Source organism: Dermochelys coriacea, chromosome 11 (genome assembly GCF_009764565.3).
Source record: "Dermochelys coriacea isolate rDerCor1 chromosome 11, rDerCor1.pri.v4, whole genome shotgun sequence".
Taxonomy (NCBI): Eukaryota; Metazoa; Chordata; order Testudines; family Dermochelyidae; genus Dermochelys; species Dermochelys coriacea.
Window position 1 is genome coordinate 4,964,120 of NC_050078.2, and position 24,211 is coordinate 4,988,330.

General features: G+C 42.1%; 1 protein-coding gene across 2 annotated transcripts in view; it reads left to right on the plus strand.

The window, feature by feature from the left end:
* Positions 1-24,211, plus strand: part of ERCC3 (ERCC excision repair 3, TFIIH core complex helicase subunit) — a 52,014-nt gene that overhangs the window by 8,283 nt on the left and 19,520 nt on the right. For both annotated transcript variants that reach the window (XM_038422275.2, XM_043504897.1), the window contains exons 3-10: positions 4,578-4,814; positions 6,502-6,551; positions 8,206-8,341; positions 9,277-9,435; positions 11,214-11,418; positions 13,785-14,099; positions 16,605-16,789; positions 21,512-21,714. In XM_038422275.2, coding sequence (XP_038278203.1) covers positions 4,578-4,814; positions 6,502-6,551; positions 8,206-8,341; positions 9,277-9,435; positions 11,214-11,418; positions 13,785-14,099; positions 16,605-16,789; positions 21,512-21,714 — 1,490 coding nt within the window. The remainder of the gene's footprint in view (positions 1-4,577; positions 4,815-6,501; positions 6,552-8,205; positions 8,342-9,276; positions 9,436-11,213; positions 11,419-13,784; positions 14,100-16,604; positions 16,790-21,511; positions 21,715-24,211) is intronic.

The window sequence follows — 24,211 nt, forward strand, 5'->3', positions numbered from 1 at the left end:
TGCACACATACAAAATGGGAAATGACTGCCTAGGAAGGAGTACTGCAGAAAGGGATCTCGGGGTCATAGTGGATCACAAGCTAACTATGAGTCAACAGTGTAACACTTGTGACAGACCCAGACTAGTGGGGTACAGGAGTCTGTAGAAGGCAAATATACTGGCCACTGGATGAATAGTTTTCTGTTCCCTGAGTGACCAGAGCAGGGGCTGTGCTAGAGCAATCAGGAATGTGCTAGAACCAATTAAGACAGGCAAGCTAATTAAGACACCTGGAGCCAATTAAGACTTACTAGAATCAATTATGGCAGGCAGGCTAATCAGGACACCTGGTTTAAAAAGGACCTCCCATCAGTTAGTGGAGGATGTGCAAGGAGCAGGGAGTGAGAAGGCATGCTTCTGGAGGACTGAGAAGTACAAGTGTGATCAGGCTTCAGGAGGAAGATCCTGCGGTGAGGATAAAGAAGGTGCTGGTGGGGAGGCCATGGGGAAGTAACCCAGGCAGTTGTAGCTGTCACACAGCTGATACAGGAGACATTGTAGACGGTTGTTATCCACAGGGCCCTGGCTGGAACCCGGTATAAAGGGCAGGCCCGGGTCTCTTTCCCCCCTCCCCCCCGCAAACTTCTGATTGGACACAGGAGGAGTTGACCTGGTCTGTGAGCAACACCAGAAAGGAAGGGCTAATTTGGAAAGGGATCTGGCCTGTCCCCAACCCACTAGGTGGAACAATAGAGACTGCGGAGATCGTTCTCCGTTTCCCCCATGCTGACCAGTGATGAGGTTAGCTGAGTGAATGGCATGTTTGAGCCTCTAGTAGAAGCAGCCAAACTGAGGGCTGCCGCCAATCTCTGAGGAGAGCAAATCCACCAAAAGCACAGGACCCACCAAGGCAGAGGAGGAACTTGGTCACACACACTTGCAAAAAAAGCAAACATCATTCTGGGATGCATTAGCAGGAGTATTGTAAGCAAGACAAGAGCAGTAATTCTTCCGCTTTACTCCGCGCTGATTAGGCCTCAGCTGGAGTATTGTGTCCAGTTCTGGGCGCCACATTTCAGGAAAGATGAGGACAAATTGGAGAAAGTCCAGAGAAGAGCAACAAAAGTGATTAAAGGTCTAGAAAACATGACTTAAAAGGGAAGATTGAAAAAAAAAATTGGGTTTCTTTAGTCTGGAGAAGAGAAGACTGAGAGGGGACATAACCATTTTCAAGTACATAAAAGGTTATTACAAGGAGGAGGGAGAAAAATTATTCATCCTAACCTCTGAGGATAGGACAAGAAGCAATGGGCTTAAATTGCAGCAAAGGAGGTTTAGATTGGACATTAGGAAAAATTTCCTGTCAGGGTGGTTAAGCACTGGAATAAATTGCCTAGGGAGGTTGTGGAATCTGCATCACTGGGGATTTTTAAGAGCAGGTCGGACAAATACCTGTCAGGGATGGTCTAGATATTACTTAATCCTGCCTCGATAAATTGCCCTGTTCTGTTCATTCCCTCTGAAACATCTAGCACCAGCCGCTGTTGGAAGACAGGATACTGGACTAGATGGACCATTTGTCTGACTCAATATGGCCATTTTTATGATCTTATTGAGGAAAGCCAACTTTGTGTTTCAGGGCATAAACAGATGGCCTGCAAGGGTCGGTTGGGAGGCTCTCCCACTAAATACCCTTTCACAACTAACCAAATTTATCGAGTGAGCCATCCCCTATCATGCAGTTCAAGCTTCTGACAGGGGTTTCAGGACACCCAGGGCATGGGGTTGCCTACATGACCATTTTCAATAATAGCCATTGATGTACCTGTTCTCCATGAACTTATTTAATACTCTTTTGAATCCAATAATGGTTTTGGGCTTCACAGTGTCGTCTGGCACAGGCTGACTTCGTGATGTGTGAAGAAGTACTTCCTTGCATTTGTTTTAAACCTGCTGCCTATTAATTTCATTGTGTGATGCCTGGTTCTTGTATAATGTGAAGGTGTAAATAACACTTCCGTATTTGCTTTCTCCACACACCAGTCATGATTTTGTAGACCTGTTTCATATCCCCCCTCAGTCATCTCTTTTCCAAGCTGAACAATCCCTGTCTTTTTTTAATCTCACTTCATACGCAAGGTGTTCCGTAACCCTAATCACTCTTTTTGGTCTTTTCCAATCCTAATATATCTTTTGTGAGATGGGGGCGACCAGAACTGCACCCAGTATTCAAGGTGTGAGCGTACCACGGATTTATTTAGTGGTGGTATGATATTTTCTATTTTATCATCTGTCCTTTTCTTAATGGTTCCTAATATTCTGCTAGCTTCTTTGACCGCCGCTGAATATTGAGCAGATGTTTTCAGAGAACTATCCAAGACTTCAAGATCTCTTGAGTGGTAACAGCTAAATTGGACCCAGTCACTTTATATGTATAGTTGGGATTGTTTTCCAATGTGAATTACTCTGCATTTATCAACATTGAATTTCATCTGCCAGTTTGTCACCCAGTCATCCGGTTTCGTGAGATCCCTTTGTAACCCTTTGCAATCTGCTTTGGACTTAACTATTTTGAGTAATTTTGTATCATCTGCAAACTTTGCAACCTCACTGTTTACCCCTTTTTCTAGATCATTGAATATGTTGAACAGCACTGGTCCCGATACAGATCCTTTGGGGACCACTCACTGTTTACTTCTCTCCACTGTGAAAACTGATGATTTAGTCCTACCCTTTGCTTCCTGTCTTTCAACCAGTTACTGATCCATGAGAGGACATTCCTTCTTATCCCATGAGTCAGTGTGTATTGCTGTTATGATTCAAGACTTTGATTAGCATAAAGAAAAGGAGTACTAGTGGCACCTTAGAGACCAACAAATTTATTTGAGCATAAGCTTTCGTGAGCTACAGCTCACTTCATCGGATGGCTTATGCTCAAATAAATTTGTTAGTCTCTAAGGTGCCACAAGTACTTCTTTTCTTTTTGCGAATACAGACTAACATGGCTGCTACTCTGAAACCTGTTGATTAGCATAATGACTCCTCTCGAATAGTTTGTATGTGGTCTTACCAGAAAATTAATATGTCAGACTGAAAAAACCTCATCAGTTCTAGGGGTGTTTACACTTGAATGCATTAAAGACATACCGATAAATTAATATCTGGTCACTTGCAGAAAATGAGTTAAAAGGAGGTTCTGGTACTATACCTAGCTCTGAGTCCCCGTCAGTTTTTGTGGTTTTATAGCCCAGGGTGAATTGATATAAGTCAACACGATTTAACTCAGCAAGCAGGAAACCTTGATTTAAATTGTCGATTTTAACCGTGTTTTGCATTTGTACATTTTAGTTAGTTATTTTCCTAAAGAGAGGTTTATTTTTATTGGTGGTTAAACACATTGATTTGCAACTAATATAGCCTTTACACTACACTTGGTGCTAACCAGGATACACTATCTATACACATTTATTTAAGCAGTTATGTAGCTTAACTTACATGTATTCGCATTCTCAATTTTAATTTTTGTATTATGTTAAGAAATGGTGAATGGTGCATTTCTTATTTAGTAGACAATTAACTTTTTACTTGTGATTTGTGTCAAGCTTTATTTGGATGGTAATTCAATTCAAGCACAAAAACAGCATATTATTTTGTTTTATTAAATTTAAACTACTTCAAATGTGCTGGATACATAAGAAAAAAGTTTATCAAAACCGATTTTAGTTTTAAAACTGATTTATTAAGCGAAGGAACTATGATCTGTAGTTAACGAATTGAACTGATTGTTTCTGGTCACCATGTCCTTCAAGCCTTTAGAACTAGTAGATCTCATCCCAGTTTTTATTCATAGACTGGAAGAGGATAACAAACTTCCTTGCTTTTTCAGCTCCCATTGATTTCTTAATTTTGAAAGAACTAGTTGCATGAACTGAAGTAGTTGCATGAACTGAAACGAAGAAAATATTCGCTCTGCTACTGCTGTCCAAAACTGGCTTAAACACTTCAGCAAACTGTGGCCCAGATGCTTAGCCAGTGACTTCCACCAGTTCAGTGGTTGGATTTTCTTAAAAAGTTGGCAGCAAACGTTTGTTTGTTTGTTTGTTTGTATTTCATTAAACTATTTTAACAGATTATGATTGGTTTAGGCCTTAACATAAATTGCCAATTTTAATTAGGTTTATTATTTTAACAATAAACCTGTATTTAATTTTAAAAGATCTGACTTTTTAAATCATCAATTTTATTCACCCTGTTACAGCCACATGTTTCTATTTTTAAAAAGCTTTTTTCTCTCACTTGATGCTCTATGATGGGAAAATTGGTAATAGTGAAACTGATTAGATGAACCTCAAGGTGGCCTCGAGTTTTTTGCTGATTTATTTTGTTTGCGTCTTGAATGTAAGATTAGTTTTCTTCCATATATGGCTCTCACACTGAAACAGCAGCAACTTTTTGATGCCCCATGATATACTGTCCATTAAATAATAATGGTCCCTTTGCATAGTGTATCCTTAATCCTAGTAGTAGAGAGGGCTTTCTGTCTTTCTCACACAACCTCATTATTTCTTTAATACATTCTTCCTTTTCTGTCTTCTAGGCTCCTGATGGCCATGTTTTCCTGGAAGCCTTTTCTCCTGTTTACAAATATGCCCAGGATTTTCTGGTTGCTATTGCTGAACCTGTCTGCAGGCCAACCCATGTACACGAATACAAACTCACTGCTTACTCGCTTTATGCTGCTGTCAGTGTTGGTTTACAGACAAGTGACATCACTGAATATTTGCAAAAGCTGAGCAAGACTGGTGTCCCGGATGGAATAATTCAGTTTATCAAGGTAAGACCGTTTCAGTAGAGAGTCATTCTCCATTGTCTTTTCATGTCTCTAATACTCCTGTTCTCTTCTGTTGCTGGGTTTCAGAATTCAGGGAAGCATGCTCTTCATCCTATCTTCTTCCTTTACCCTTAGGATAGCATCAGAAACATAGCTTTCAGGCTGTGACAGATTGGAACTGGACATCAAAATTACATATTTCTGATTGATTTCTCCATGCAACATGTATGCATGTCTTAAATACTGAAAATACCTTATAAATAGGTTTGACCCACAAACAGAAAATTTCATGTAAAGGTCTGATCTTGTAACCATTGTTCATGTAAATAATTTAATTGGAGTCAGTAAGTGCTGCAGCATCTGGCCCCAAATTTGGAATCACCTCTGCTATATGCATTAAAACGTCACATTGTCAAAAGGTACAAATCTGCACTATAGAACAGTGTCTGAGTTGCTTATTTTTTTTGCATTTAATAGTAAGTTAATGCATAGTTGAGGTTGCTCTATTAAAATCAAAGTCAGAAATGCCAAAGTAAAGGATCCAAAAGATGTATTAACATACCTCTGTTGTGCATCCTGTATGTTTTTTTGAAAGTATTTTTTATATTAACAGAAATACAGTAATCTACACATTTAGCCATAAAAGTAGTGTAGAAAACACACTCTTAATCAGGAATTAGGAACTAAATCTTATTATTTTTGATGGAAAGTATTCCATAGGCTATTCAAGCTGCGCAGTGTGGCAGAGCTAACACTGCTATAAGAATCTTAATTTAACTGAGCAATCGTAGCTTTGCATTAATGAAACGTAGTTATTGCATAATAATGGAAATTAATATACATTGGTTGGCTGGAGGCAGTTCTCTGAAAATAATAAAAATGTAATTTATTTTAAGCCAAGAAAAGACATGCTCCTTAGTGAGGATTGTGCCTTTTCAACCTTAGCAAGTATCAGGGGCTGTCTTTTTTCGTTCATCTAGCACACCAGGGTCCTCGTCCTTGAATTGTACTCCTATGTGCTATGATAATACAAATAAAAACTATTGTGGACATTGCCAGGCACCTGTTGTTGTAACCAGTCTTGTTATCAGCAAATAGGTATAACCTGTCTGGGTCCTCCAGGTCTTTCTGGATATGGATTGTGAGGTGCAGAAGCATGTGAGCTATGACATGGCATAGCCCTAAATATTTGTGAACAAGCTGCCATTTAGACAGATACTACCAAAGATTCCAGACTTGACAATGAGACTGTTGTCCTGGAGTCTCTGACGCTATATTGTAGGATAGATGAGTTCCCATCTCTTCTATATTCAGGGGAGGAATTGCTCCGATGTTTCAAAGCATCCAGTTCTTAATGGTAACGAAGACCATTTTTTTTTTACGTAATCCATAATAGGCTGTAAAACTTCTTGAAGACCTCTCATCTTTGATGCCCATCTATTTTGCAGCAGCTCTCAGCAATCCTGTGCGTGCAGAGTTGACTGATTTCAGTTCTCCCTTATACTTCTCATTTGTTCTGACTCTTATTGATCCTGTACTAGTCTTGGTGAATTATTCTGGTTACGCAGCAAAGGTTGTGTGTCTGTATTTCTGTATACACACACAAACGTGCTGTCATTAAATCAGCCACTGCTTTATTATGCTGAATCTGAATTGCTTGTTCCTAATGGATGTTCTTGTGTGTTTGTAGCTGTGTACTGTCAGCTATGGAAAGGTAAAGCTAGTGCTGAAACACAACAGGTAAGCAGCTTTTTTCTTTTTTGAATGTGTGCGGGGGAGTGGGGGGAGGGAATATCAATTTTTTTAATTTCCCCTGCTTTCAGTACTTTAGTATAGTAGTTATTTGCTTTAAGTTTGACTGTTCTGGGTTCACTCTAGTGGTGATCATTGTGTTAGCATGGGTATGCTTTGTTTGTTTGTCTTTTTTAAGAAAGATTCTTCAAACCAAAAGCGCTCGTTTATGTTAATGAACTGGTCAATCTATGGCCTCAGACTGCTGAGGTGACAATGTTTGTTTTACTGCGGTAGATTGTCTTACTGCGGGAAGTGACGCGGGCTGCATGGGACATGCTGGCTGCTGCTTCCTGCGGCTCTCATTGGCCAGGAACGGTGAACCGCGGCCACTGGAAGCTGCAGGCAGCCTTGCAAATGTAAACAAACTGTCTGGCGGCCCGCCCGCGGATGACCCTGATGAACTGTGTGCGGGCCGCCGGTTGTCCACCACTGGCCTAGATGATCTAAATGGTCCCTTTTTAGCCTTAAAATCTATCCTGCATATGAGGAAACCAAGGGTCAGAGGGGAAGTGGCATGCCTGAGATGCCATAGCATGTCAGTGGCTGAGCCAGGAATAGAACCCAGGACTCCTGACTCCCAGTGCCTTCTCGCCTCCCTTTTAACCTGCCCTTTTGGATAAAACAGAAATCCACCAACCTGTGGAACTCCTTTGCCAGAGGATGTTGTGAAGACCAAGACTCAGGATTCAAAAAAGGATTAAAAAAGAACTAGATAAATTCATGGAGGATAGGTCCATCAATGGCTATTATCCAGGATGGGCAGGGAAGGTGTGTCTAGCCTCTGTTTGTCAGAAGCTGGGAATGGGCAACAGGGGATAGATCACTTGATGATTACCTGTTCTGTTCATTCCCTCTGGAGCACCTGGCATTGGCGCTGTCAGAAGACAGGATACTGGGCTAGATGGACCTTTGGTCTGACCCAGTGTGGCCGTTCTTATGTTCAATACTAGCACACTCTTTTGATAGCAGTTTTAGGAGTCCTCTCTGAACCACCACCTGCTTCTCCAGTTCAAACTTTTTTCAGCTTCTGTAGGCTCACATTTTAATGAGATTCTCCAACGAGCATCTTTATTGGCAAGCTTCAAGGGGAAGAAACACTTCTAGGGCTTGCAGAATGAGGTTTTCATAGCTTCTGCCTTGTACTAAGGGCTCAGACAGCTCACCCTGTGTACTCGGATTCCTTTCCTGGACCCTCCCCCAAGGAGGCTTCAAAAGAATTTGCCTCCTTTTAGAGATGATGGACTGTGAAGTGGAGAACTTTTCAAGGTTATCTAAATGTTGTTTTTGGAGTCTTTCTAGTCTTATCTAATTTTTGAAATGGATTATTCAAGCAAGGGAATCTTTAGCAGCTAAATATTTGCTGTGAGGATGTCTGTGAAAAGTTCTCCGAAGTAGCAACAATTGTTTTAACCCTCATACGCACAAGCGATGGCAAAGATGCTAGAGCTTGAGTGACTCCATCTGGAATCACTGTCAGGTAGATTTAAACGTCAGTGCCAGTGTTGCAGTAGGTGCTCAGACAGATTCTCTGATTGGTATAACGTGCTTTAAACTTTGTTGGGAGCTGCTTGTCTAGTTCTTGTTTGTTCTTTCCATCTAGGTATTTTGTAGAAAGCACCCACCCTGAAGTCATCCAACAGCTTCTTCAGGACCACGTCATCAAAGAGTGTCGGCTGAGAAACGCTGAGGGAGAAGAAACCGAGCTCATCACAGAGACATTCACGAGCAAATCAGCAGTACGTTGGGATCGAGGGTCACCTTCTAAAACCCCTGATTCCTCTTTGTGAGGCTGTACATACTGTTGAATATCTGCAGTGGTGATCATTGCATGTTTCCTTCTGTTGTAAACATTGCACGTGCTCTGTGCTTCATTAATGAACTGTTTAGATTCATAGATTCATAGATACTAAGGTCAGAAGGGACCACTCTGATCATCTAGTCCGACCTCCTGCACAGCGCAGGCCACAGAATGTCACCCACCACTCCTATGAAAAACCTCACCCATGTCTGAGCTATTGAAGTCCTCAAATCATGGTTCAAAACTTCAAGGAGCAGAGAAGCCTCCCTCCAGTCAACCATGCCCCATGCTACAGAGGAAGGCGAAAAACCTCCAGGGCCTCTCCAATCTGCCCTGGAGGAAAACTCCCTCCCGACCCCAAACATGGCAATCAGCCAAACCCTGAGCACATGGGCAAGATTCACCAGCCAGATACCCAGGAAAGAGTTTTCTATAGTAAATCAGATCCCATCCATCTAATATCCCATCTCAGGGGATTTGGCCTATTTACCCTGAATATTTAAAGATCAATTACTTACCAAAATCCCATTATCCCATCATACCATCTCCTCCATAAACTTATCGAGTAGAATCTTAAAACCAGATAGATCTTTTGCCCCCACTGCTTCCCTTGGAAGGTTATTCCAAAACTTCACTCCTCTGATGGTTAAAAACCTTCGTCTGATTTCAAGTCTAAACTTCCTGGTGGTCAGTTTATACCCATTTGTTCTTGTGTCCACATTGGTGCTGAGCTTAAATAATTCCTCTCCCTCTCCTATATTTATCCCTCTGATATATTTATAGAGAGCAATCATATCTGAATGAATATGAATGAATATATGAACCATTGCTCAGCGAGAATATCTAATGGCCTCTGTTAAATTCCTGTTTCAGATTTCCAAATCCAGTGACGGAGATCCTTCAACATCACAAGGGACAGATGCTCAGAATAAATCGGATGTCCCGGCCGACTTATTTGAGTTTTACGAGCAGATGGACAAAGATGAGGAGGAGGAGGAAGAAATGCAGACTGTGTCTTTTGAAGTCAAGCAGGTAAATATTTAACTGCTTGGCACCCGTGGTCCTAGTGAGTCCTACTGCAGGCAGATGGATGTGGGGTTGCTAAATACCATATTCTAAGGCTTGTCTATCGGGGGGGGGGCCCTCTGAGCCACAAAGACTTCTTCCCCACCTCCGAAAGTCCCACATCACAGATTCTTCCTCTCCAGCCTGGTGGGAGGGACTAGACACTGTCCCTTCCCTGGATGACGTGTGAGTGATGTTGACAAGCTACAGGGCAGTTGTTAGGGCATATGGGGGGCTCCCTTTCTGCAGGATTGAATGTGCTACCTCATGTGGACTGTTATGCTGACCAAACCTGAGTGAGATAATTACTTGAAAATATTAATATAGTCTGAAGGAAGATTCTAAATCCACCTGGATGCTTTGTGTGACTTCACATCTCCTTCCAGCAGCTTCTGGCAACTGTGAGACTGTTCTTAAATTTACCTTGTCTGCTTGATCTTGTTGGCTGTTAACCTACACTATTCAGCAAAAGTTAATGTGCCTTGCATACATGCCCCATAGGTTTGAGGAGTTTGGTAAGTAAGATCTTGTGGACTTTTCTTTGGTGCTCATTGTTGTAATTTCTGAGCATGTCACAAATACTAGTGAATTTGGCTATGATTTTCAGAGGAGCCTATGGAAGTTAAAAGGGAGTTGCGTGCTTAACTCCCTAGGGCACATTTGAAAATCCCAACTTCAATCCTCAAAACCCCAATCTTGTGTGAAGTTGAGATCATTGTTTCTTCCCTCATGCAGATGGGGAGCTGAGGTCCCAGGAGCTTAAGAGACTTGCCCAAGGACAAAGTTCACGAGTTCCACTCTAGTGCCTTAGCTACAACACTATTTTTACTCCTTATGCAAACCTGGCCTATGTAAAGAGATTCCCTGTTCTTATTTGCAGGTGTGGAACCTTTAATGTTACTGCTTCTGTTAGGTCATTTCTGTTCAGTGCTTTCCCCATCCCAGCAGTGTGTAATTAGTGAGATGTGAGATCATGTAGGGGTCTGAATCAGAGTTTTCTGGGTTTCTTGCAGTGTTTTGTCTAAATCTCTTGGATTATAAAATCTTTGGACAAAGATGCTTTTTATATTTCTGTCATGTACAGAATGGAGCATATCGGTGCTTAACAGGTAGCAGGTGCTGCATATGAATTGACTTATTAGATAGAATTTTCTATCATTTTTATCCTAGACTTGGCAAGTCTTTTGTTGCCTTATAGGAAACATAAAGACAATAGGCAGGCTATTCAGGTCATTTTTTCAATGTCTCAGATAGCAATTAAACGCAACATGCTGTTGTGGTAGAGTAACTGTTACTGCAGAGCAAAGATTTCTCAGTCACCTGTGTAGCTTCTGTGGACCTTCAGTTACAAAACAGTGACCAAGATGCTGTATTTTGAATTGTTTGTGTTCAGAATGTTGATTTTTGTCAATAGTCCTATAAAGGACATTATCAAGGGCTTTCCCTACAGAATAACACCCTTTCAGAGATTTGAATATCTCACTTTTTTCCATTTGTCAACAGTTTCCCCCCTTTGTTTCTAATATACAATAATACTTACATTGTTCTGTTTTCTGCTTTGATTACCAGCCAAGTTCTGAGAATAGGTTTTAACTCCTGCTGTTACAGAGCAAGCAAAGGGTGTAATAGAACAATTAACTTGCCTTTATACAGCTAGGATATATAAACTGGCGATTTTAAAAAAAAATCCTCAGCAGGCTTCAGAAATTTAGAATATGCTGTTAGAAGCTTTGTTTCCTTTCTAGGAAATGATTGAAGAGCTTCAGAAGCGTTGCATACACTTGGAGTACCCCTTGCTGGCAGAGTATGACTTCAGAAATGATTCAGTGAATCCTGACATAAATATAGACCTGAAGCCCACAGCAGTTCTCAGACCTTATCAGGAGAAAAGTCTAAGGAAGATGTTTGGGAATGGGCGTGCTAGATCTGGTGTTATTGTCCTGCCATGTGGTAAGTAGTTGGATTTTGGCTTAGTTGAAGTAAGGCCTTACATGCAACTTGATGGCATTTCTCTGTTTGTAACCAATTTTTGACTGCCACAGCTGATCAGTTCCAGAGAGTTTCAGGGAATGTTCTGGGCATAACCCTTGTGGCGGGGACAGAGCCCCTGGCATCTGGTTAGCAGGTAGGTCTGCAAATGTCTGCAGATCAAAGAACCAGCTGCTGGCAGCTATTAACACTTTCCAATATAACAGTACCCCTCGTCCCCATCTCAGTTCTACTGCTTGTGCCAATAGTTTTAAAATGTTGACACCATGAATGATTTATCTTCCAAATAGAAAGAAAAGAAATAAGAATGATGGCAAAGCAGGAAATGTAAGAACAGCCATACTGGGTCAGACCAATGGTCCTTCTAGCTCAGTATCCTGTCTTCTGACAGTGGCCAACGCCAGGTGCTTCCAAGGGAAGGCAGAGAACAGAGCAGCAATCAAGTGATTCGTTCCCTGTGTCAACTCCCAGCTTCTGGCAGTCAGAGGCTAGGGACACCCAGAACATGGGGTTGTATTACTGACCATCTTGGCTAATAGCCATTGATAGACCTATCCTCTATGAATTTATCTCATTGTTTTTTGAACATTGCTATAGTTTTGACCTTCACAATTCCCCAGGCAATGAATTCTACAGGTTGACTGTGAAGTGTGAAGAACTATTTTGTTTTGTTTGTTTTAAACCTGCTGCCTGTTAGTTTCATCACATGCCCCCTGGTTCTTGTGTTACGTGAAGGAATACATAACACTTTCTTATTCTTTTTTTTTTTTTTTTCCACAACAGTCAAGATTTTATCGACCTCAATTACATTCTCTCTTAGTCATCTCTTTTCCAAGCTGAACAGCGCCAGTCTTTTTCATCTCTCCTTGTACGGAAGCTGTTCCAGAACCTGAATCATTTCCATTGCCCTCCTCTGCACCTTTTTCCATTTCTAATATTTTTTTTGAGATAGTGCGTGCAGTTCTCGTCACCCTATTCAAGGTGCGGACATACCATGGATTTATACAGTAGCACTATGATATTTTCTGTCTTAGTATCGATCCCTTTTCTAATGGTTCCTAATATTGTTAGCTTTTTTGACTACTGCTGCTGCACATTGAGCAGATGTTTTCAGAGAACCATCCACCACCCAGTTTAGTGAGATACTTTTGTAACCCTTTGCTTTGGACTTAACTATCTTGAGTAGTTTTGTATCATCTGCAAATTTTGCCACCTCACTGTTTACCCCTTTTTCCAGATCATATATGAATAGGTTGAATAGGACTGGGCCCAATACAGACCCCTGGGGGACACCACTATTTACATCTCTCCATTCTGAAAACTGACTATTCCTACCCTTTGTTTTCCTGTCTTTTAACTAGTTAGCGATCCATGAGCGTCTGTGAGTACACAGAGCCCTGGCATGATGGAGGGGGTGGGGGGAAACTGCCAGGGAGCCTCTGAAATAGATGGGGAATGGCAATGGGCGACAGAGGATGGATCACTTGATGATTATCTGTTGTGTTCATTCCCTCTGGGGTACCTGGCATTGGCCACTGTCAGCAGACAGGATACTGGGCTAGATGGACCTTTGGTCTGACCCAGTCTGGCCATTCTTATGAGGGTGGCACAACGGGAGCTTGTAGGTGTGGGGAATAGAGGAATCAGTGAGCCCCTGGTGTGCAATGGGCTCAGCCTATAGAAGCAACAAAGACCCACTCAGTAACTGATAGTTTGCTGAAGCCATCTGGTCTAATTTAAAGACTTGTCGACACGTACAGCTGTGCCACTGTAGTGCTTTATTGAAGACAGTTCTATGCCGACAGGAGAGCTTCTCCCTTTGGTGTAGTTAATCCATCTTCATGAGAGGCAGTAGCTCTGTCGACAGGAGAAGCTGTCTCATCAACATAGCACTGCCTACCCAGTGGTTAGGTCGGTGTATCTAGGGGAGTGGATTTTTCACACCCCTGAGCAACATCGTTCTACCAATGCAAGCTTGGAGTGTAGACCTGGCCTAAGTTTTGGAACAAAGAAACTATTCAAAGCAGTTCATTTTGCTGCAAAGAGAACATTAATTGCAGTGATTTTGCTGAGATTTTTCGTAAGTGTATGACCAGCAGCAAACACAAATATGTGGTTTCATATACTAATATGTAAAGGCTGCTGCTTCGCTTCTAGTCTTGAAGCAGTGGCTACTGAGAAATTTACCCTCCTCTAGGACAATTCCTGGCTAACCATTCCACAGTGGTTTTCCTCCCCTCTCCCTTTTTATCCAAGGAATGATGAGATCTATCTGTCCGAGCTGATTACTGATGACAGTTGCTCTTATTTGTCCTCCTCTCCTACAGGTGCTGGCAAGTCTTTAGTTGGAGTTACAGCTGCATGTACAGTCCGTAAGCGTTGCCTGGTGCTTGGCAACTCTTCTGTCTCTGTGGAGCAGTGGAAAGCCCAGTTCAAAATGTGGTCCACCATAGATGACAGCCAAATCTGTCGATTCACGTCAGATGCCAAGGACAAGCCTATCGGCTGCTCTGTTGCAATTAGTACCTACTCTATGTTGGGACACACAACTAAGAGGTCTTGGGAGGCAGAGAGAGTAATGGAATGGCTTAAAAGTCAAGAGTGGGGCCTTATGATACTTGATGAGGTGCATACCATACCTGGTAAGGAGTGTACAAATTCTTAAATAGTCCCCTTGCCCCCTGACCCATTGTTAATGCTGCGCTACTGTTGCCATGCAGTTCCTTGCTGCCTTTCTCTTAATGTTGTTCTAGAATAAATTCATAGCTTAGTATTTGAGGCTTAATACATGTAAATGATCATCGGCTCTGGTAGAAATTTTTGTAGTACTGCAATATTTATAGGAAGACTGCTTTCCAGAGACTTCTCACCTCATTAGGGTACAGGTGTTACCATTCTTAATACCAGTGGGAAATCATTATAGTAATGTTAGCACTTTTTTTCCTAATTACAATAGTAAGAGGTGTCATCTCTAGAGCTTTGTTCCAGAGAATGGATGGTAACATGATGGAGGCTTTCTTCTGAAGCTGCTTAAACTTCACTAAAAGATTTCTGAAGTACACTTAATAGGCATTTACTTTTCATGCAACAGTTGCTAAAGTTGCCATGTGTCTGTTACATCAATACAAGTGGGAGAGGAGTTGGTCTGCATTCTCTTAAGTGGGTAGGCAGATGTCCTGATGCAATCTCTTGAAGTGTGGTCCCTATGAATAAGTTAGGGATCCCTTTGTCTATGTATGTATTTTACTGGGAAGAAATATATCTATGCTAATTTGATTCTGAAATAATTATCAATAGGTGTGTTGACTTCCAGATAGGGATATATGGTGTTGGAAGGAAAGAATGGAGCATTTCAGTTTACAGGAAATAATGCTGGTTAGAAATGACGCACCAATCCAGTCCAAGTCTTTGACTGTTATACCTTTACTGATATGGTTTGCATGTAATTTTTAAGTATTAACAGAAATGGGAGAAATGGTAAAATATGGAAATAGCCATTACTCGTTGGTAGCCACTTTTAACAAAGATCTATGCTGTTGCCTCAGTTTTCTTACCATCATCGCTTCTTAGACTTGGTCATAAAAAATAAGGCAGAAGGCCTACTTTATACTACTAGAAAGATGATGGGAGTTCTAGAAATACCTGAGAGAGATGATGCCATCGTACTCCAATGGACTCAACCTAGGAATAGTAGAACCCCTATAGTCTAATCCTGGCTCGAAGTGCTGTGTGGTGTAGGCTAAGTCACTTAACACCTCTATATCTTTTTTTTTTTTTTTTTTTTTTTTTTTTTTCCCCCATCCGGTAAACGGGGATTGTGTTGCTGGCAGTCCAGCTGCCAGCTCATGGCAAGATCCCTAGGCCTCACTGACAAATGCTTATCTGGAAACCAGTCTGGCTCGCCTGTGTGTTAGTATTGTCAAAATAGGTATTAGATTTATAGAGATGTGTTTGGACTTTATGAAATACTTGTGAGTCACTGCCTGCATTAATATTACTTCTTCTATCCATATCCCATGTTATAATATTGGAGTGTTTGCTTTGTAACTACAAAAGTGTTTCTTATGAAACTGGAAACCCCCACAGTCAAGAGAGAGACATGACCAAGTGTAAAATACTAGTTTTACCAAAAGAGTTGTTAGGCACCAGACAAACTACTGTGGAACATCAATGAACAAAAGACTAAGTTGTTTGCTCCTCCCACACCCATTAAGAGGGGATATGCATCCCATCACTGTTTGAACTCTGGGGGAAAGGAATATAAATCCCTGACCAGGAGGATCTATATCACTATGCTGCTTGGAATTTGGTGAGGGCAGTATTTCAAACCATAAGCAAGGGGATCCCCAAGTTGGTTAGTTTGAGTTAGCCGTAAAGGACGTATAGAGCCTGCATATTGCAGCAGCTGCTATTACTTTTTGGAACCTAAGACTGTAATGCATTTGTGTAGATGTTTACCTGCTTTAATATTGCAAATAACTCTAATTTCTTTTTCCTAGTTAACAAACCTTTAGTTAGCTTAATATAGGAGTGACTGTTAGCATTGTCTTTGGTGAGAGACCTAAGGTACAATTGACTGGTCCTTTTGGGACTGGAAGTAACCTGTACATTGTTGTGATTTTTTGGCATAAGGGTCCTTCAGTCACAAAGGCAAGCTTGCCTGGATGGGGAGATAGACTGAGGTGCCCAAGGGGACTCTCTGTGACGCCATGTTAAGGCTGTTATATTGCTTGAGCAGTTCACATTTGATACTGGGTTGGTGAAATCTAATTATAGAACACACAGCCAGTTTGGTGTTAGCGCCCTGGTTTGTAACAGTCTGCCCTGAGGTTGGCACCCAAGTTTGTGAGCCACTCCGGACAGTTGACACGGATAATACTGGGGTCTGAGGACTAGTTAAGGTTTGTACAGTACTTTGAAGATGTACAGTGCAGTAAAAATGCTTAAGTATAAGTCAAAAGCTGCAACCAATCGAGTGTTTGGTTTTAATGTAGGAGTAATATTAGATTAGAATCCTGTATTTGCTTACCCATTTATAGTGTGCTCATCTCTGGCGTATAGCTAATACAACAAAATCTGCACATTTGCAGTGTGTCTTTTTAATCCTTTTATGAAATCAAAAGGAAATCTCACCTTGTGTTTCTTAGCCAAAATGTTCAGACGTGTGCTCACCATTGTGCAAGCTCACTGCAAACTGGGACTGACTGCTACTCTCGTCAGAGAAGACGACAAAATTGTCGACTTGAATTTCCTGATTGGACCAAAACTCTATGAAGCCAACTGGATGGAGCTGCAGAACAATGGCTACATTGCTAAAGTCCAGTGTGCTGAGGTGATGCTCTGCTTTTTATTACAAGTGCTACAGTCTATATTCTCTTGCAGCCAGAACTAGTTAATCCCATTTATGTTTAATTAGGGCAAGCAGTCTTCTTTATAGATCTGCAACAATATTGAGATACTGTGTATTTCAGGCAAGACTGTCGGTAATCAACATAAATCCATGGTAAATCCTGTATTGTGATTCTGTCATTGCATGCTAATATAATGGTATCTGGACATGCATCTGTTGAGACACTAATGCTGACTGCTGATACTGTGGTGTTTGGTTGGCTGTCTGTAGCCCCATCCTCAGACATGCGCACACACTGGCTTCAGTACTAGTGTAGTTCTTTGATCATAGATTTTAAGGTCAGAAGGGACTATTATGACCATCTCCTTTGTTCTCTTGCATAACAAACTATGGAATGCCACCTACTATCAAGCCCAGTAATTTGTGGTGGAACTATAGCCTATATTTTAGAAAGGCACCCAGTCTTGATTTAAAGATTTCAGGTGATGGAGAATCTACCACGGCCCTTGGGAAAGCTCTTCCAATGACTAATTATCCTGACTACTAGAATGTGTGCCTTATGTCATGTTCAGATTTCTTTGGCTGCAAATTCCAGCCACTGGTTCTTGTTATATCTTTGAAATGTGCCTGTGTTTGATCTCCTCTAGTCACTCAATTGGAGGGAAAGGATTAATGTGAACTATGGTGCCTGAGAAGGGAAAATCTGTCTCTCACATCTGAAGCCCTCAAGCTTTTGAGGATATAATTGAAATAAAGTAAAGCAATTCCCCAGACAGGAATAGAGTTCAGCGTAATTGATTGCTGTGAGGTGGAAGTCTTATGGGGTTCTCCTTCTGCCCATAGGTGTCGACTCTGTGGGTGCTCTGGGGCTGGAGTACCCGCGGGGGGCGGGCGAGAGAAGGGTGCTCAGCTCCCACCAGCCACCCACTGATTAGCTGTTTGGTGCTGGTCAGGAGGCGCTGTTGATAGCCGCCATTGCATTGCCTTAGAGAGTGAGCTCAGTCTCCTTATGGACAAATTGGTTTTCCTTAAAACAAAATAAATAAATCCCCAAGCAGGTTGAACTTCCAACCTCTCAGCTATAATAGTGCACCTACCCTTGGTTCTGTTAAGCTTCCACTAATCTTGCCCCTCCAATGGAGCTATTGGGAGGACTGCTGTCATGGTAAATGCATAGGTATATACACTGTAGCACTGAAACTGCAGTATTATAGGGACAACAATTTGAAAATTTCATCCTATCTTTGTACCCATTTAATTACAAATAACACCCAAGTTTACCAAAACCTTATTTTGTTTTAGTTTTTAGTTTTACTTACATTTGTCAGCATTTTCCAGCCGCCTTTCCCCGAAGAATGGATCATTTTTTGCCTTGTTAAAAAGAACCTTATAAATCTCAAGTCTCATACAAATTACTTTTTTGAGGCCATACTGTGCTCTGGATGGTGCTCTGTCGGGAACTGGAATGTCTGGAAATTAATGAAGCTAAAACACAAAACCAGAAAATCCAGGCTGACAAAACCATTTTTAGGCACTTTAGGCAATTCCATTTCAGGAGTACGGTTTCCCTATTGCACACACTGGCTGGTAGCTCATAGACTAGGGGTGGGCATGCTACAGCCCATGGGACACATTCAGTCCGCCAGCCGATTTTATCCGGCCCTTGAGCTCTCGCTGGGGAGCAGGATCTGGGGCTTCCCACATTCCAGCCACGGAGCAGGGTCGGGGGGCACTCCACATGGCTCCCAGAAGCAGCGGCATGTCCCCCTCCAGCTCCTATGCATAGGGGTAGCCAGGGGGCTCCGCATGCTTCCCCCACCCCAAGCAATGCCCCCACAGCTCCCATTGGTTGGGAATTGTGGCCAATGGAAGCTGCAGGGGCTGTGCCTGCAGACTGGGCAGTGTGCAGAGACGCCTGGCCGTACCTCTGCATAGGAGCTAGAGGGGGGACGTGCTGCTGCTTCTGGGAGCCGCTTGAGGTAAGCGCTGCCCTGATCCCCCTCCGAACCCCTCGATCTCTACCCCACCCCAGAGCCTGCACCTCCAGCCGAAGCCCTAACCCTGCCTCCCTCCCCCTGCCCCAGCCTGGAGCCCACTCCTGCACCCTGAACTCCTTATTTCTGGCCCCACCCCAGAGCCCTCACCTCCTCCTGGACCCCAACCCCCAATTTCGTGAGCATTCATGGCCTGCCATACAATTTCCATACCCAGATGTGGCTCTTGGGCCAAAAAGTTTGCCCACCCTGTCATAGGCTCATTGACTTTTTAAGGTCAGAAGGGACCATCATGATCATCTAGGCCAGGGGTGGGCAAACTTTTTGGTCCGAGGGCCACATTGGGGTGAGAAACTGTATGGAGGGCCAGGTAGGGAAGGCTGTGCCTCCGCAAACAGCCTGGCCCCTGCCCCCATCTGCCCCCAACCCATCCAACCCCTCCCCCCGCTCCTTGTCCCCAGACCGCCCCATCCCCTGATTGCCCCCATCCAACCCCCGCACCCTGTCCCCTGACTCTCCCCCCCCCCCCCCCCGGGACTCTCTGCCCCTTATCCAATCCCCTGGCCCCGGTCCCCTTCCCATACCGCTCAGAGCAGCATGTCTGGCCACTGCGCTGCCCGGCCAGAGCCAGACACGCTGCTGTGCTGCCTTGCATGAGCAGGCAGCCCCGCCCCCCAGAGCGCTGCACGTGCGGTGGCGTGCCTGCAGGGGAGGGGAGGCAGCGGGGGAGGGGCCGGGGGCGAGCCTCCTGGGCCAGGAGGTCAGGGGCTGGGCAGGACGGTCCCGCAGGCCGTAGTTTGCCCACCTCTAGGCTGACCTCCTGTGCATTAAATAAAGCACAAAGAATGTTCCTTGTTGTTGTGAACTTTTCTTAGTTACTTGCAGCTTTGTGCGAGTTCGTGTTCTTTGAGAGTGTTAGACTTTTTTTTACATTTAATTTAAAATTTACATTATTTCAACAATCAACCAAAAAAGTAATGGTGGTTTCTGGGAAGTAACGAACGTCTGTGATCGGTATGAACTTTATTCACATTCATGTAGTGTGTCTTTTGTAGCTTGCCTTATCTATTCTGGCCTGAGAAAGCAACCTGGTTGCTCCGAGTCCAGATCTTCCATGTGGCAGTAGAGGGCAGTGCTACCCAATGATGCAGGAGATCATATTAACTGCATATATCGCTTGCTTCAGTATGTGAGTTACAGAATGTAAAATTATATCAGTAGTAGCTGCAGCATGTTAAAGGGAAATGCTGCTCCTATCTTATATTATTTTTAATATTTCCACTAACTCTTTTTTTCTAGAGGTTTCTGATTTGCAATAAACTTGTCCCCAGATGCTGTCCCAGGTTTATACCTTGGAGTGCATGCCTTGCAAAATTTTAAAATTAAAAGATCAGTGGGGATGGAAGTGCATTTTTACCAGTTTTACTCTTGAATGAGTGCATAAGTCACTTAATGGGAAAGATCCTGTGTACTCTGTGGCAGTAATTCCTAAATCCTGGGTTTAAATCCGGTTGTCAAGAAGTATCCTTTATTTCTGTCTTTCCCCTCCCCCCCAGCAAAGTCTCACATCTGCTGGTCCTAGTTGAAAATACTCATTGATGTAAAATTTCTTTCCCCTTTCAAGTAGGGGATGTGCAGGAGCTATGAAACCTAATCCAGAGGAGTACCATTGTTAACTCTAACCTGGTGGGAAAGAAATTTCCTCTAAACCCATTGTGTAGTCCACTTGTTTAATCTGTGCACTGAATACAGGATTTGAGTAAAAGAAAATAATGACCACTAAGAAAGCAAGTAATTATTCAGTAAAGTCTCCTATATTGTTTCCATATCATAATGCAAATGTTCATTTACACTAATGGTAGATTTGTTTTTAAACTTGATTTATTAAGCAATAATTATAAACTATGCTTTCATTTACAGTGTAGATATATGTTCTTAATTTTTATTTGCAAGTGTTCTGTTCTTGGGTGCTTGGCATCTATGGTAATGAGCGTGGTATATAGAAGGGGGGGGGAAGAACTTCTATTCTAAACTATGGTGTACAGATAATACTGCTGCATTTGTGGCAAAGTTCCTCAAATTGAGTTAAATATATGCAATAATAATAATAAGTAAATAAAGGTCTCTCCACTAAATATAAAATCATATAATGCAAAAAAAAATGTATTGTAAGGAAAGACCATAAATGGAGAAAGCCTTCAGAATCCTCCTAATTTGAGCTAGCGGTGCTAGTTGAAGTTTTTCAGGAGCTGCAGAATCTATATGTGCACCAGTGAAGCGATGGACTCTTTTGGGGGAGGAAAAAAAAAAATCTCTGGAAAATAGTAATTAAAATTAGATGGAACTTGGCGTGGACATGTTAAAAACAGATTGATGAGTTGCTACACTTGTACACTAATGAAGACTAAATGTCTCTTTCAGCTGACAGTGATTTAAGAGATGATTTCAACTAGTGGTGGGAAGTCCAAAAGAAGACTTATCTTTATACCAAGATTGGATGTCTAAAATATATCCTTTAGCTCAACCAGAAGTTATGAGCTTTTTGCAGGAATTATTGGGTGAAATTCTCTGGCCCAGGTTATGCCGGAAATCAGAGTAGATGATTATAATGGTATCTTCTGGCCTTAAAATCTGTGAATATCTGTTTTCTACTACAAATGGAATCTCATTATGGATTACTGTGTATAATTTGTTTTTTCAAAAATTCTAGGTTTGGTGTCCAATGTCTCCAGAGTTTTACAGAGAATATGTGGCTATCAAAACAAAGAAGCGGATATTGCTCTACACTATGAACCCAAATAAATTCAGAGCATGCCAGTTCCTGATTAAATTTCATGAGCGAAGGAATGACAAGATCATTGTATTTGCTGACAATGTGTTTGCGTTGAAGGAGTATGCAATCAGGCTGGGGAAGTAAGTATTCATGAATGAGGAGTGCACCGTCTCCTTTTCCTTACTGGAAAACTAATATGTTTCACAAATTTCAGTCACTTCAGGCATTTTTATAATCATTAAACTTAATAAAGATAAGAAACATCAAAGAGCATTTCAAGTAAATTTCAATGTGTATTGCAATATATTTTTCCAAGTGTAACATTCTAAGAAACTCTGCATTTTCTGTAGTGGCTACAGAGGAATTTGAAACCAATACTTATGTAGAGAGTGGATAGTCGCAATAAAATGAGCTGAGGATAAAAGCACTGTAGGCAAGTGACTAAATAAGGGGCTATTTGGATGGTCAACTATCTGTGCATGTGACAGACTAGTCTCCCTGCCCCCATGTGAAATGAGAAGGAAATTTTGTACCAGGGAGCCCCTGGATCCTTCAAGGCCCACAAAAAGCCATGGCCTTCCCTGCTTTCTGCCCCCTTCCAGGCCTGTGGCAGTTTTGTCTTAAACTAAGATTTTAAGCTCTTTGGAGCAATGGCTCTTACAACATGTCTATACAGTGCCTAGTACATTATGCTTCCATGCACTACTTTAATACAATTAATAAACAGCAGCACAGCTTCTGTAGGAGTTTCTCTGGGCTCCTCTGCTGCCTTGGAATTACTTACTCTTTGGGGTGGGGTTCAATTGCAAAAGGAGAGGTAAAAATTAAAATTTACTTGCCAAGGGATTAGCATGAAAGTGTTTGCAGGATTAATGAGGGAATAATAAAGGAGATTGGTTCTTCCCTGCCTGATACTCATGGAAGGATTTCCTCCACGGAGCATGTGGAGAAGCCAGCCTTACCCTTTCAATCATAAGCCGAAATCATGGCTTTTCTATTCCCCTCTCTTGGCAGAAATGGTGAGGAGCATTTAGTCCTGTAAACCTGTAAAAACAAATTCTCTTATCTCTTTTTCCCAAATCTGTGATGGGTTTTGAATGGCAGTGCAATAGCCATTCTACACCAGCTCACTGTGACTTAGAACAATAAGCTGGGCTAACAGTGCTGGAAGACTTCCAGATTCAGAACTCATGGTCTCTTTCATCATTATTCTTAAACCTGTCTGGACAGAGATTAGCTAGAATGATGCTTCTGGAATGTTAATAACTATGTTCGGTGTTCCATATAAGATAATAAATATAATGGGTCTTTTGAGTAAAGAATAAAAAAGAGATGGGCGGGATGAGGTAGTCCTGTAGCTTAGTGACTGGTGAAGATGTTTGAGAAACGTAAGTAAAACTACTGAAGGTTTTTGTCAGAGTTATTAAATTGCAGGAGGATTGGGGGGGAGTTGCTTTTTTAAAATGAAACCTCCATTTTCCAAATTGCTCTCTTCGGATCTGAAGTGGAGCCCAAGGTTACACAACTGTCAGTACCACACGGAAGGCAGGATTGCAATGCTTGGCAGTCATGGGGGATTGGCATGGGGCAGAAAAGGTGGAGTTTCTTAAAGCTCATGTTAAATGCTGAGATTAGGAGTCTCTTGATCTGATCCTGGCATCTTGACCATCATTCTGTGCATCATCCAGTGCAAGAGCTAGTATAGCTTGTATGAAAGCCATTCTTTACTTGCAGCCCTGATGCTTATCAATACATCTAAATCATTGCTTTATAAAAGCCACGTCCAGCCTTCCTGGGTTTGACAGATTATGACGACACGGGTATTGATCCTTGAGGCTCATCTTCCCAGTGAATCGAGGAAGGATTGATTTTCAAGTTATTATTAGATGTTTTTTGTTTGTTCTGGGTGGGGAAGTGTTAAACTTGTTCATCATGGTAAACCCAAGTGATGGGAGTCAAGGGGAGATTAAACTCCCAACAGTTTTAGGTCATCCCACTTTTTTGGTTAAACTACAGCAATACAGACAAATGCTTGACATGCTCTCTGTTTACAGCCTTGCGAAGCAGCACCTGATGGACATGTGAAGTTCTTACAAGTTTTTAAATCTTAGTTCAATCAACAGCTGATGTTTTGTATGTGAATTTTGTTTGGGACGAATATCACCTTCACATCCTAAAATGAAGTTGTAAATGAGGGCTTAAAATAGAAGCACTGGCAGACTGGTAACTACAGTGGCATTACAGGGTCTCACTAGCTGTACAAAACAGTATTGTTTAAAACACTTTGTGTCTCATTTCTATGAGCCACTTCAGCTTTGGCTACGAAAAGACTGTTACCAAAATGTACCAAGTAGAAGAATTTGGATTAGAGGAGATTTGGCAGCACAAAAACTAGAATGACGTTTTCAGTAAGAGAAGGCATTAACAGCCAATACCCAGGGGATGTCTAAGGCCTTGGCATGCTATGAGTTGGGTTCTTGTGCTCAGATGCCATGGTGATGTGTGCAGTATGTAAACTTAAGCTAAATTTTTGGGCCTAATTAAAAAAAAGAGGGAAAAACTTCTTAACATGAATTATGAAACTTGCTCCTCTTGGTTTTTGAAGGTGCTTGTTAACAAGCTTCTCCAAAGAATGGG